We start from the raw sequence: 15,190 nt of genomic DNA on the forward strand, positions 1-15,190 counted from the left end.
CTGAGCGTCATGGTGTACATTACCGCCCGCCTGTGTCAATCCCATGGCCCGTCATCCAATCTCCAATGCCAACGCCGATAATCCCCATGAACCGTGGTCGCGGGCGGCCCGAGAACGAGCAATCTGCAGTATCCATCCTTACAGCCCTCATCACCTTAGCCCACCCACTCACTCACACCTCCTCGCTCACACATCAGGAGCCGCCCGCTTGACAAGTGCTCCAGACCTTACCCGGGCCACTTTTCCAGATGCTGGGAACCCGACCATGGCACATGGCTAGCAATTCGTCTCCATGGGCGGGGTCTGGCTCCGTGCCGCCGCAACCTGGTCCAATGCGTTGCCTTGCATATGTCAAAGATGCACCTCCTGAGACTCGGAGGTAAGTCCGAGGCACCTTTCCCCCCGCCTCAAAGCCACTCACAATCCTGCCCGCAGGATATCGTCCACAAACCATGTATTCTAGGTTCATGCCAACAAATGCATTCTCTCGCCCGCCTCCGATGCCTCTGCATACCGCTATAAGCCCGGATCGCTGACCTATGGCTGGCTGGCCTGTCTGTCCCATGGATGGACATATGTGACTCGCCGTGCCGCGGTACAATGCGGTGCTCCCTCGCCCGCTCCCTCCCTCCCTCCCTTCCTCCCTCCCTTCCTCCCTCCCGGTCAACTCGAACATGGGGGCCCAAATGTGGTTCGATGGCGCCCCGGCAAGAACCACAGTCGGTGAAGTTGGGGTGCTGATTACCTCCACACCCCCTCGACCAAGTGAGAGCAGTGCCGGTCAATTGCCAGAAGCCCCAGCGCGTTACAACCGGCCGGCCAACCAGCAAATCCGAAGCCTTAAGATGATGTGACTTGATGACAAGGATACAAATGCACCCTCACCGTTTGATGCCGGCCAGAAATCTGCATGTCGCTGCAAGGAGCAACCGCCCGCTGAAGTCGAGCAACGCCAAATCATATAGCCCCAGCGACATCTCGACTCTCGCTCCACCACCTTTTCATGGAATTAGTGTCCGGAATGCCTGCACATGGATGTGGACCTTGGGCCCTCTGTCTTGTCTTGCCTTTTTATATTTTTATATTTTTATATTTTTTTATCTTCTGAAGTGTTTTCTTTCCAGCTAGCAATCAACACATATACATCGCCCAGGATGCCACAAAACAGTCAAAATAGGATTGAAAAGAACGATTCCCTTTCGGGTGAGGTTATACACACGTACCAACTAATTGGTCGAGCTTGTATGCCTCAACAACTGAGACGTTTTCTCTCCCCTTACGGCCAAGCCCGCGACGAGCAAGGCATGCTCCACATCAGAGTTCCTTGTCTGGCTGTGGGGATTTCACCAACTTCCGTGCAGCACTCCTTTCGGCGGACCGACTCGGTCGTCACTTGCAGGAAGTGGACGTTTGCCGGCAGACCCCGCTGCTAGTCATCCTAATCAACGACAAGCGTTGTCCAGACCACGCCACCATCTCTCCCTGGTGGTCCTTCTCAAATCAAGGCTCGCAGAAGAGAAAAGCTTACCGAGGTACCTACCTCGCCTCTCGAGTCAACATCAACCGAAGCCGGGAGAGCTTACTCGGCAGTCGAGATTCTTCGTCACCCCCTGCTCGCGGATTTCCGACACCACTTTTGTTCACCCGGCCAATGATTCTGCCCTTTGCCGTTTACTCGTGGATATCACTCGATTGTAGCAGGTCATCTCTGTCGATTAACGAATAATCGTCTTCTCTCGCCATGTCATATGATGAGCTGTGTCCCTCGTCATTGTACAAGGAGGGACATGGTCAGACAACCCGAGGACCACTTGCAACTGCTTGCGCGATGGGGACGGTGGGTTTATCCCGATCAAAGCCGGGGCTCAACCTAGCAGTCATTCACTCGCCTCACGCTTACAGGTCCAGTTCGTCGCAGAAGTGGTATACCGGCAATGCAAGTACACAGGGCGTCGGCCTCTCCCTCACTCTCATCCTCTCAGACACAGCGGAACCCGCCATCATGGCAACGGCATCGACTTAAACCCTTGATTGGCTCCCTCGTAAAAATGAGAATGGGCTTCCCGCTCCAATCGCACGAGAAACGTCAACCGAGCGTTGCTGGCGGCGGTCTTTTTCCGGGGAGGAGAGCCGGAGTCAAGCCACAAGGGGGGCGTCCCGCCTAGCCCACGCCTCAATTGAGCCCCCGAACCACCTGCCCTACCTAGTTGAGGACGATGCGACAACGGCGCCCCGCCCAAGGCCCTCCATGCCCGTGTTTGCGGATCAGAAACCTGTCCCCTGCAAATTCACCATGCTTTTTTCTCTACTGGAGGATCGGCATCTTCAATCCCACCTTCAAACCCCCTCCTCGCCCATCCGTCCGTTTTTAACTGACGAAAGGCGGCTTGCCCGTGGGTGGAACTGGCGGGGACTTTCCAGACTTGACAAAAAAAAAGTCCGCAAACATGTCGCGCGCGCGCGCCCACACCCGCTCCTGAAGTCGACAACGAGTGAAAGCCGCAGCCGCCCCTACGGATGTGCTCTTTTGGTCCACCGACACGCCCAAACACCCCTCAGCAATTTTCGACCTTGCGAAGAAGGGATGGAGAGGGGGGGTGGGGGGTGTCAGTTTCGTGGGCCGCTCTTTCACCCTGAACAACTCGGGGCAAGGGCCGCCCTTGGGCGAATGCTCGCATTTCCGCCATTTGCATGATCCGAACCCAAATAATTGATTTTCTGGTAAACGGGAACATCAGAGTTCGGCCCATGTGATCGCCGCCAATCTGAACTCCCTTCCTTCTTCCCCCATTCCCCGTCCCCTGTCTCGAAAAGGCTCGTCGCCGGCTGAGCCAAATCGAATGTTCCAGCGCGCAACAACCAGACAGAAAAGAAAGAAAAAGGGGGGGGGGAGGGGATCCGGTCCCCTTCGTCTTCTGTCTCGGCAGAGAATCCAAAATCTTTCTTTTCATGGGTCTATTCCAGGCCCCGGCAACAAGGGTTGGGACGGTAAAGTCCCCATGCAACCTCCCTAATGGGATTCACCACAGGGGGTGATGGAGAATTGCGGTGTGTGTGAAATGGCCATGCTCTCAACCGATTAGTTGACCGGCCCTGCAACGAACTATGCCGTCGTAGTAGTACCACGTAGAGTCGCATTCCGGTCGACTAATCACAGCTCGCCTCTGACAACAGTGTCCCGGACGTTGCGGTATCATTCTCGGATTGTCTTTGCGAGCCTGGTATCAAGACAATCCCACAAGCGACGCCTATTCTGCAAAACAGTAGTCTGTTATTTTGTCTACTTCTATTCATATCTATTCGCTTTCTGTTCTTTTTTTTTTTTTTTTACTGTCCTCAGTGTATTCTGTTTGAACGATTGCCCGGCATGCAATGCCGTGTTACTCGCCAGACTCGGCCACCTTTGAGATGGTCTCAGATGTGGAAGTTTTGGTCTTGGATTTTGGGCTTACTGGTTCCTCGTCCTCCAACTTGACTGATGAGGCTGATGCAAGGGCCTGGCCCGCACCGACGAGCTCTTCCTTGGCATTTTCAGTCTCGGATGGCGTGACGGCTGACTGGTCCGAGACCTTTGGCTTCGGATGCAACGACTTCATTTCCAACACTTCCCCATCACTGTCCCGTCTTTCATGTTCCTCGAAAGAGAAGAGATCCGACAGGTTGATAGCGAGGAACGTCTTGGGAAGCTTGACTCTGCAACGTTTTGTTAGCAACACACCCAATCACAAACAGGATTTACCCCCCCCCCCCCCCCCCCCCCCCCCTCTCTTGCGGTGACTTACTGATTGAACTTGGCCCTCAGAGTGCGGATTACTTGCATCCAGTCGGCATGGGGGGTCAGGCTTCGCCGCGGTGCGCAGCTGATGCAGTGCTTGCTGTCCAATTGAACATCTAGCGGATCGAAAACGTGGCATCCAGGACTGATGGTGATTCTGATGCTGTAGGCAAACGTCTGCTCTTCTCCACCCTCGGGTGCGTTGACAGGGGTCTTTGTCTCCGACTCGTACAACTCGAAGCAGATCTGCGAGAGATAATCGAGTTCGGGAATGGTGCTTCGCTTAATCTTCGTCTCAATGCCTCCTTCCAGGATGCAGTTCAGGAGCGTGTAAATGTGTGACTCCTTGGTAAAGTAGAAGAAGGATTTTGCGTCATTCGAAGCTTGCATCTCCTCGAGATCTTGGACAATCTCCTTGAGCAGCGGCAGCGATGTCAGAAGACCAATCTCCAGCTTCTCGCCGTCGGAAATGCCGTACTCTTGCGGGCAGATGAAGTCGAAGAGCACTTTGGCCAGCTGATACAGTTCCCGCAGCGGCTCGAACCGGGCATCAGTCTTGGCCTTGGTCTGAGTGTTGCCCTTGTAGAGGTGGAAATATTGCTCCGGCGGAGCTGCCTCCGCGGCATGTCGCAGGCCATTCAGGAACGAGCGCCGGCGGAAAATACGCCTGACAGAAGTTGAGCTTTTGCTAGCTTCACTCCTCTCTGCCTTATCGCTGGATCCCGAGAAGTCCCGTCTCTCCTCTCGCGAGTCTTGCGAGGACTTCCTCTCATCCGAGGTTTTCTCCGTAGCCTTGCTATCCTTGCTGTTCTCTTGGACATCCTTGTCCTTAATGCCATACTCTTCCTCCAGCATGGCCTTGGGCGGTGTGAAGACCCATTCCAAAAACTGACGATTATGCAGAGCATCGAACTTCATTGTGTCGTAGAGTTCGGATATTTTGCTAGGGTCTACCTTGTCACCGTCGCAGAACTCCGCAAATAGCTTTTCCCAGCGTTCTCTGAACAGTTCTGTATCCTCGCCACAGCACCATCGAGGTTGAATGTTACCCACAGCATTCGCCTGGGACAACGACGATGATATGGAGCTTGTCGAACCCGATACTTCTCCGTTCGAGGGCTTCTCGGAGCCGGGGTTGGCGATGGCGTTATTCAAGGAGGCAACAGCGTTGCCGTTGCGCAGCTTGGCATAGTTGTAGTGCATTACGCGGCGATGGAAGTTCATGAGCTGAACAACGCGAGTTTGGACCTCTGATGGTTCGGGCATTTTTTCCGGCCAAGCGAATTGTGGAGGTCGTTCATTGCCCTTGCGCAGGAGGCCCTTCAACTTCTTCTTGACCTTGTCCATTTCGTCCTTGGCGGCATTCGAGTCGTCGAGGAGGTCCTTTCGAATAGTAATAAAGTCCTCCGGAAGGTCTTTACGGTCCAGGAAAGCAGAAGCCCATATCTGCGCACTTGTTGTGACTCGGCGCTCGGAACTACTGAAGACGTGAACCTCATCAAGAACATCCCGATTAAGCAGGTTGAAGTCGTTCCTCATGTTTTCGCCAAGCTCCTGGGCCTGGTACCGAGCCGAGTGAGTCGGTTCACCGCCCCATTTTACAATGAGCTGGAGCTTGTCCAAAACCAGACTCTCCTCCGCTGCTGTGATTCGAGACATGGTGACGCCAGAGAGAGAATCATTCCTCTTGGGTGGCATCCGAGATGGGGACGGGTTTTCCGTCTTTGCAGTAGTGCCTTCTTCGGGCTTCTCCTTGAAATCTGTCTCAACACCTTCCTTCAAGACTTGAGAGAGTTCGTCACCTGACGAGACGGCAACCTCCTCCGTTTTCTTTTTCCGGAACATTGGCTTGATCTGCACCTTGGTGCCAGCCCATCCGCCCTTCTTGACCAGAACATTGCGGAGAGACTTTAACTTGGCACGATCTTCTACGCCGGCCCTCAATGCAACATCGACGGCCTGCAACACACTGGCCAGAGCAGCCTCGCCAATGAGCAGCACCTCCTCCTGATGCCCTTTGAGAAGTTCAATGAAAGGCTCAGTATGGAAAGTGAACTTGTACTTTTGCTTTGGGGTACGGTCGGCGTGACGGATCACAGACACTATGCCCTTGAGTTTCCAGGAGTGCTTCGGTGGTGGCGGTGGTGGCGCCAGAGTCTCCTCTGGCGGCGGTACCGTGCCGTCACCTTGCAGCGATGGTGTGGCGGATGGCGTGGCTGATGCTGTTGTAGAGGGAACACTTGCAACGGCAGGGTCTACCAACGGAGGCGGAGGTGGAAGGGTTGGACTTGTGCACGAGCTAGCGACCGCGGAAGGAAGTGCGCTCTCAGACTTTGGCGGAGGCACACTTGTGGGTGCGGGCTTCAACTCCTGCGGTTGCTTATCAGAGACTGCCGCCACGTTGCTCAGTGACTTGCTCTGAGTTGGTGGCACGGGAATTGGCTGCGATTCCTTCTCCTTTCCTCGTGACGCCAACGGATCTGCAATATCCGAAGGGGCTGGGGACGGAGCGGGGGAGGTGACACCTCCTCTTCGAAGTCTCTCCTTAACGAAGACCTCTTTGAGAATGTTGGCGCAATGATCGTAGTAATCGTCATTGTCCTTGACGAAGCTCCAACCATTTACGTCAATCACGTAACTCTTGCCGTCGGCCCGTAAGAAATCGAATCCACACACTCTTTGGCCAAAAGAGGTCGAGATCTTGCTGGCGATTTCCTTTTCCTCGGCGTTCAGACCCGTCACATATCGTAGTTCCTTGCCATGCGTGTTACGCCTGACAACGCCGTCAACGACGGGCGATTTGCGTGTCTCCGCATGGCAATAATTGGGGCCAACAGTGTATGCCTTGACGTCCTCGGCATTGTCGACCCGCATGAACTTCTCGTAGATATAACTGTTTTCTGGCTCAAGAATTGCACGGGGTACGTTCAAATCAGGGTCGTATTCGGAGCTCTTGTTGCCGATCTTCCGGAATAGCCTGCGAGCACCACCGCCAGTAGATTTGGGGAAGTAGATGACGATGTTGTGATCCTCTCCGCTGACAGGCTTCTCGACGAAAGGTTTCTTGAGCAGAGAACCATCGACACTTAGGATATCGCCATCGTCCAGCAATTCTACCTTGCGGGGTAGGCGATTGTAACCCAGCTCTTCAGGATCCATGGTAATGCCAGTAATCTCTTTAATGTGCTTGGCCGTTTCCGGGGTCAGGATCTTGGGGCCGCCGTCACGGTTAACCTCGATACGCTTTGGCGTGGACACGCCAATGCGGTCCAAAATGTTCAGGCAAAGACGGCGATCCCAGAGGATCTTCTGCATCGGCACATCATTGACACAAAATGGTTTCCGCGTCTTGACGTAGGCAATGGCTTTATCCAAAGGGAAGCCATCTGAGTAGAAGGAGATAAGATAGTCGCTAGAAAGTGTTAGCAGGAGTGTGATTGTGCAAGGCACGGGAGTGAGCGAATAGTGGAAGTGGCAGTAGAGGCAGCATCTGTTAAGATGCACAGCACAAGAAAGACGACGCCAGTAGTGGCATGAACAGGGCGTATGACGGCAATAGAAAAAGAAGATGCTGACGGGCCGTTGACAGGAACGAAGCTATGCTGTTTTGGCTCACCGAGCTGCCAGACGAAACAGAAGAAATAATGATGACTTACCAAATTGGCCAATTCTCAACCTCTACAGTTAGAAAAAGGTTAGCAAATCAATTTCCAACGGGTTTCAACACTGGGGGGGACTTTTTTTCTCTCTTTTTTCCCCCTCCACCTTCCAATGTTTGATTCTCTTCGGGGCAGAACGGCTCTTACCTTCGTCCAGAATGACTTTGTCGCCAAACACAACGACGTCGAATTCGCGGTTAGCGATGAGACGGTTCAAAATGTTCCTGCTGGGCTTGCTGCGGGCCTTGACGTCCAAAGCGCAAACTCCAATGACACCCCAGGGCGCTGGCTTGACTGCAGGTGCATTAGAGCTTGTCGGTACACGTTGGCGAGGCGCGCTTGTATCTCTTGACTGACCCTCTTCTTTCTCCTTGGTGTGGAAGAGTCCCCGGTCGCTGCTGGGGCTGTGGCTGCTGGCGCCGGTGCTCCCGCTGAACCTGCGCTTGTTCCGGCTGCGGGATCGGGTTGGTTGGGAACGCTCGGGGCGGGGGGATCGCTTGATTATGTCGTGATGGGTAGGGTTATGGGTATGGGAATCGCGGGGCGCGAGGTGGTGAGTGCCCGGGACGGCGCTGCCATTGGGACCGTTCGAGGAAGTGGTTACGGTGACGTTGGAGACCTCGGCACCGGGCTGGGAGGCATTCGTGACAGGTTTTCCCGACGACATGATGCCGGAAACGGACCGGGAAGGGCCACCGTCAGAGCCGTTTGTCGAAACTGCCGAAGATTGAGCGGCGGTGGGGGCCGATGAGGGGATGACACCGCGGGCCGAGGCCAGCGAGTAGACGGAGAAGACGCTGGAGACGGAGTTGCGCTTGAGCTCAGACTCGGTAGAAAACGAAGATCGGGCTGTGATGGCGGGTTCGGGGAGGGGACGGTATGGGGCGGTGGAGGTTGAATCCTGCTGGCCGGGTCCAGACATGAGGCGTGGGGTATCGAGTTCTTCGGCGTCGGCGAACTGCAGAGCGGAGTCGCTCCAGGCCTCGAGTGAGTTGTTGGATTCTCGACGACTGCGACAGAGAGAGCTCCGAGGGCTCTTTAAAGGAATCGTAGTGGGCGGGGGCATGGATAGGCTAGCAGTGGCAGAGTGGGCGTCGGTCGTGCCGGGCTCCGCATGTCGGCTCTTCCTGCTGGCGGAAGAGGACAGGTTGAGAGAGTGGGAAACAGAGCGGCCAGGCCTCGATCGCGCAGGAATATCGGTAGGAATGGAAGTGTTTGCAGCAGAATTGGCAGGTGAGGGTGCGGTATGGGGGAATGGGATGGGAGGAGAGGCAGGCGCAGCAGCAGCAGTAGGAGAGGCGGGCGTGGCAGTAGAGCGGGTGCTATCTACAGATCGCCGGGTGTTAAAATTTGGTCGGTCCATGATGATTACCAGATGCGACAAGATCAGACGCAAGTTGGAGGGGCTGTTGCTGACTCGGGGTTTGCTGGAACGCGGACGCTAGAACCTTGCTGTTCTTGTGTGCGTGTGCGCGCGCGTGTGTGCTTTGATGCTTTGTTCTCTGGCTGGCAGAGCAGTGGTGTACGGTGTGATACGATCCAGCGACCCAGCGAACAGGTGCTGATGGCTCAAAGTGATGGGGCCAGGGAGATGGGAAGTGGGAGCTCCACTGGCAGACGAAGTAGGTGGCAGGCCTTTTATTTTTGAACCGATGCAAATTACGGATAGACTACAGCGAGATTTTGGAGGTTGGAGTAGTTGGGGTCGAGTGCATGGTGTTGCATCCAGACGAAAAGGTTGTTGGAGGTGACAAGATGAAGAAGCGACGTCAAACGAGGAATTGCCCTCTCATTGGACCAAGAAGGGAAAAGGTGGCAGGCGATCGAAGACACAACAGGGACCCTGCCTACTTTTCTCCCAGCACATGGAAAAGGCGGTAATTAGGCCTACTCTTACACCAATGGCCACAGCGATTGCGACAAGATTTGAGATGCCGCGCTGGGAGCGTCATGCGCCCGGCGAGACACTGCGGAAGAGGGCGTGTGGGGGGAGGCGGCACACAAGCGAGCAGCTCGCCAGCGTTCAGACAAAATTCCAAGAGGGCATTCTAGAAACTCGAAGCCAAGACAAAAGGCAGGGGCGAGCCCCAGGGGGAGAAAAAGTTCTAGACGTGTAGGAGCAAGGATGACGTTGTTCGAGACATGTGGACGACGTGGGGCGGTGTCGCGACGTGCAGAGACTGAGTGGATGGTAAGACAATTTGCTTGCAAGCCCTTCTTGCAGCCTGCACCTGGCAGCGCGAACCTCTCGGTCGAAGCCATAATTTCCGGCGAATGACGAGGCCGAACGCAGCTTTTGACACCACGGCGCGCAATCGACGGCGTGATGTCAGCACCTTCGCTTCCCCCCTAGCCCGCCGCCTCCGCGCGATAAGGTTGCCACAAGACTGGATGAAATGCCATCCCCAGCTTACCTTACCGCACTCAATTGCAGCGCAATGAGCTACGAAGATGAGCTGCGAGTGGTCCCATCCGATGACCAACTACCGGTAATTCCTCTGCGATGCTAACCATTTGAATCGCTGCAAGTAACCTGCGAGCTGGTCCTCCAACCATAACCTTGCACAAACGCAACTTAATCTCAGCTATATACCTTGTCTACCAAGAGGAACTACCTAGGCTTCGCGGCTGATGCAACGCTTGGATTCCAATTGGGCATCCAGCAAGCCGGTCTGATGAGCTGGTTCATTGAAACCTTACCTAGGTACGTAGCAGGCCCTTAGGAGGAGGGGTTTGGCCGGCCAGTGAGCTTTGCTCAATTCTGGTCGAGTTGCCCCTCCACCACTTCAATTGCTGAACTCGGGGCCCCCACCTTCCGGATAATTTTCGGCAAATCTACATCGGCGATAAGATAAGATATGCATGGTCGAATCGAAAAAAGTGATCCATCGAAAAAAATCTCGGGGCGACATCGACGGTCCCAAGGCTTGAACGATCCGCATCCTTTAAGCCGGCGCCCGAACCCGTAAAGTCCACATGCTTGCTGCAATGCCTCACTCGGAGCACGAAGGACCTTTGGTCAAGCGGCAAAAGCTCAATGTCGCGGCCAAACCTTCGACGGCGACACGCCAGTCTTCGCGCATCTTCGCACCCTTCCGAGTACGTCCCAGCCCTGCCTCTTCTACATACATGTCTGAATGCTAATGCCTCCATCAGACTGTCGGTCTCGTTTCCCCAACCAACGTTCCCTTCACTTCGATTCCCCTTGGAAAGACGACGTTTCAAATCACCACATCCGTCGGAAGAGCCCTGCAGACCTACGATTTGAAGAGAGGTCTTAACCTGGTCTTCGTTACCCGCCCACAGACCCCCGCCGACATTACCACCACGCTGGCATGGAAGGACAAGGTTTTCGCGGCATGGGGAGATTCAAGGAAGGGCGAGAATCAGGGTCTCTGGGCTTTCAAGCGTGGCAAGAAGGTCGAGGAGCTGGAGCTTCCCGCCGACCTCAATGAGCCCATTCAACAGATCCTCATTTTTGGCTCGTGGATTGTCGGGTGCGCTGTGACGAGACTCGAGGTCTGGAAGTCAGCCACCTTGGAGCATTACACCACCATTCACACCATGGCTGGTAAAAAGGGCGATAACGAAATCACCGGCGGCGTCACGAACATGCCTACCTACCTCAATAAGGTCTTCGTCGGTCGCAAGGACGGTTGGGTCGAAATCTGGAACGTCAGCACAGGCAAGCTGATCTACACCATTCTGCCCCCGACTCCCGACTGCGGCGCTGTCACCTGTCTACAGCCCTCTACCGCGCTGTCTTTCCTGGCCATCGCGTACGCGAAAGGCAATCTTGTTATCCAGAACATACTGACGGACAAGCCCGTTATCCAACTCAACGCCGGGCATGAGGATGAGCCCGTCACTTCCATCTCCTTCAGAACTGATGGTATGGGAGCAGGCCATGATGGCCGGAAGGATGGTGTAATGGCCACTGCCACCGCTGCCACCGGAGACGTCACCTTTTGGGACCTGAACAACGGAGGCAGGGTCATGGGTGTTTTGCGGAGCGCGCACAACCCCCCGTCCGGCACCGGTCCCCTGGTGCGAGGCGGTGTTAGCAAGGTCGAGTTCTTGTCAGGCCAGCCGGTCGTAGTCACCAGTGGACGCGACAATTCTTTGAAGACTTGGATCTTCGATGAGACTCCCTTCTCGGCCATCCCGCGCATCTTGCACCAACGCAGCGGCCACGCCGCCCCTGTCAAGTGCCTGCAATTCTTGCCTTCCGACTTTGACGGAGCCGACGCGGGCAATAAGTGGTTGCTCAGCGGTGGCCAAGACCGCAGTCTTTGGGGCTGGAGTATGCGACGCGACGGCCAGAGTTCCGAACTCAGTCAAGGAAACATTCGCAAGAAGGCCAAGAAGAGCGGTATTTTGTCTGCAAAGGCTCTTGCCCGGGGCCCTACGACGACTCTGGAAGATCTCAAGGCTCCTGAGATTACTTGCATCGCTAGCTCTCTCAACCGCGACGGCGGTATTGGCGCCATGCCGGGCAACCAGCCAATCTGGCAGAAGCAAAGGGATAGCAAGAAGAAGCTTGATGCCGAGGTCAGCGGATCAACGGGGTGGGAGAGTGTCGTGACGGCGCACAAGGACGATGCCTATGCTCGTACCTGGTTCTGGGGCCGCAAGAGAGCCGGCCGGTGGGCCTTCCCGACTGGCGACGGTTCCAATGTCTCTACGATCGCAATGAGCTCATGCGGCACGTTCGCCCTGGTCGGCTCCGTAGAGGGTGGTCTCGACATGTACAACCTGCAGTCTGGCCTCCATCGCCAACGCTTCCCCTCCAAGCTTACCCCCGCGCAAGCTAGGCAGCTAAAGCTTCAGCAGTTGAAGCAGGCCGACAACATCGTCCAGCTCCAGACTGCCGCCGACACCGGCTTCGCTCCCGGCACCGGCAGACATACCAAGGCGGTCACTGGCATCGTGGTCGACTCCATGAACAAGCATGTCATCTCGTGCTCCCTCGATGGCAAGATCAAATTCTGGGACTTCCTGACGGGCAAGCTCGTGCACCAGATCAACTGGGCGCCGATGGCCGCCATCACCGGATGCAGGTACCACGCGGCAAACGACCTGATGGCTTTCGCTTGCGACGACAACTCGATCCGCGTCGTCGATCTGGAGACGAAGAGAACCATCAGAGAGTTCTGGGGCTGCCAGGGCGCCATCAACGACTTTTGCTTTTCCAACGACGGCCGCTGGATTATCGCCGCCTCGCAAGACTGTGTCGTCAGGATATGGGATCTGCCCACCAGCCATCTCATCGACGCCATCCGTCTCGAGAAGCCCTGCACTGCGCTGGCCATGTCGTCTACCGGCGAGTACCTCGCCGCGACGATCGAGAACGAGCTCGGTGTCGCCATCTGGACCAACAAGTCTCTCTTCACTCACGTGCCAACGCGGCAGGTTTCCGACAAGGAGGCGGCGCTCCTCACGGGCCCCACGACGTCTGGCGAGGGCGGCGAGGGCCTGCTGGAGGCGGCCTTCAACGAAGACGAGGCGGAGGCAGAGGACGAGACTATTGTCGCACCCACCGTGGACCAGCTCAGTGCAGAGCTGACAACGCTCAGCTTGGTCCCCAAGAGCCGCTGGCAGACACTCCTCCACCTGGACCTGATTAAGCAGCGCAACAAGCCCACCGAAGCGCCAAAGGCCCCGGAGAAGGCGCCCTTCTTCCTCCCGTCTGTCGGCGCCGGGAAGCAGCCGCAGCAGTCCAGCCTCATCGAGGGTGCCGCTGCGGCCGAGGCCGATGCCGCGACAGAATCCAAATCCCGCATTACCAAGCTCGAACGCGGACGCATGCAAGAGGCCTTCACGAGCAAGCTCAACGACGGCGCGGCTTCAGGAAATTGTAAGTTGCCATATCCATATATTCTCTATATTTCTAGAGTAACCAAGCTAACATATCAAAACAGTCGACGATTTCATCGACCACCTAAAGTCCCTCTCCCCCTCCACCGCAGACCTCGAGCTGCGCTCCCTCTCCCCCGAGGATGGTGGCCTCCTCGACTTCATCCGCGCGCTGACGAGCCGTCTCACGGCCCGCCGCGACTACGAGCTCGTCCAGGCCTGGATGACCGTCTTCCTCCGCCTGCACTTCGACCTCGTCATGGCCGACGCGCAGCTCCTCGAGGCCCTCGGTCAATGGAAGGCCCTGCAGGAGCGCGAGGCCGGACGCCTCGACGACCTGGTCGGCTACTGCAGCGGTGTTGTCTCCTTCTTGCGGAGCCCCAGAACATAAAAAGCAAATAGCGTGCGTGTATTTATCGTGTATGTAAGGGGGAAGGGCACGAACGGGGGTGGAGGAAGAGACGAAGGGGGGAAAAACGAAGAGTCATGTTCACGAGCAGGAGGAGGAACACGCAATTTGTGTAGCAAAGCATAGTCTGGCTTGATTAATCTCAATACCCATCAAAGGTTTCAGGGCACCTGATGTCGTCCCGCCGTCCCTCCCTCCCCACGTGAGCGAACATTCTAGTTTTCCTTGACTCTGTCCATCTCCTCCCGCCACCCTGGACGTTGCCATCCCTCCCCATCATGGTCTCCCACGAGGCTGGCTGGTCAAACTTGGGTAGCATCAAGCGACCGGGACCGGCCTCCCGGCCCTTTGCGGCCTGCATCAAGTGATGTGTGCCCACGATGGCCACCCCATGCCAAAGCGACGAGCTCCAAGCCCGGCCGAGACCTCGAGGGCATCAACATCACCGCCGTCATTCAACAAACACTAATAAACGACCCATACGCCCCCCGGTCCTGCTAAGCCTCCCTCCGCCTTCACCTGGGCACTTCTCCCCTGTGGGGCCCCAATACGTGGGAAATTGTCCCGCCCCCCCGGGAGAGGCGGGCCTCCTCGACGTGTTGTTACACCGACGCAACGCAGAAAAGATGTGCAAACGCGGCAACGCGGCAACCGATGCAACGTGGGCCTCACAGTTTTCTTCCTTTCGAGAAATCCGGGATCGCCGTTCCTTAGCTTCGTACCTTTTTCTGTTCTCAAGCTAGCGAGTTTGGTCGGGTCCGAAGGAAAGGCGAGGGGAAGAAGGGGGTGGGGATGGGGACGGGGACGGGGACGTTGTTCGTGGAGGCGAGGAGGGAATAGTCGCAGTCGCGTGGTTTTTCTTCTGCAAACAAAGATATAATCCCGGCTCGCTTCGGCGAAGAGGGTGCCGAAGCAGGGGTGGGATTTGCGGGTTCTCTGGGGGGAAGGGTCAGTTCGTGCGGAGAAGTTCCCCAGGGCCCCCCTTCATCTCCAATAGGCGGGGTCCCCGCCGTTCAAATCTCAACCACTGTTTTCCTCAAAGCATTGGGCAATGTCATTCGCCCGCCAGACCGGACCTCAATTTCTCCACGCAGACATGGCCGTCCCTGTCTTTCAAGATTGTTCCCCCATCACGAGGAAGAGGTCCAACTGCTGGGGGTAAAATCTCTTTCCCCGCATACCTCGCCCTCCTTTCCCCCTTCTTCCCCGGCTTCTCGTTTCCTTCTTGCCTCCCCCCCATGTTTGGATAGATCTCCATGCGGGGGAGTCCAACCTTCCCGGGGGGTTGAGAGAAATTAACAAACAGAAATAACCGGAGATGAGATATCCGAGGTTCGCCTCCAGCGCTAGGCGAAGAAGATGGGGAGAGGTGGGAGAGGTCGCCCGTATAAATACGAGCTCATGACCATCTCCGGAGTCTCTTCTTGTCCTCTTGTTGGCTAGGCACGCGAGAGTAGAGTCCGGCAAGTCGAGCTGTACCTTCGCTAGTCC

At 56.1% G+C, this 15,190-nt stretch overlaps 2 protein-coding genes across 2 annotated transcripts; one reads left to right on the top strand and one right to left on the bottom strand.

Moving 5' to 3' along the window:
• Positions 1 to 3,380: 3,380 nt before the first annotated feature.
• On the bottom strand, positions 3,381 to 8,797 carry EsH8_VIII_000505 (inositol polyphosphate kinase domain-containing protein; the record flags this gene model as incomplete). Its single annotated transcript, XM_083269547.1, has 4 exons — positions 3,381 to 3,693; positions 3,783 to 7,187; positions 7,432 to 7,453; positions 7,582 to 8,797. 4 exons carry the CDS (start codon positions 8,795 to 8,797, stop codon positions 3,381 to 3,383), a joined length of 4,956 nt encoding a protein of 1,651 aa, XP_083129315.1.
• A 1,613-nt stretch (positions 8,798 to 10,410) lies between these two features.
• Positions 10,411 to 13,681, top strand: EsH8_VIII_000506 (rRNA-processing protein UTP21; the record flags this gene model as incomplete). The annotated part of the gene is made up of 3 exons (XM_083269548.1): positions 10,411 to 10,533; positions 10,591 to 13,291; positions 13,356 to 13,681. The coding sequence occupies 3 exons, from the start codon at positions 10,411 to 10,413 to the stop codon at positions 13,679 to 13,681; spliced, it is 3,150 nt and encodes a 1,049-aa protein (XP_083129316.1).
• Between the last annotated feature and the right edge of the window lie 1,509 nt (positions 13,682 to 15,190).

Source organism: Colletotrichum jinshuiense, chromosome 8 (genome assembly GCF_051148585.1).
Source record: "Colletotrichum jinshuiense chromosome 8, complete sequence".
Lineage (NCBI taxonomy): Eukaryota > Fungi > Ascomycota > Sordariomycetes > Glomerellales > Glomerellaceae > Colletotrichum > Colletotrichum jinshuiense.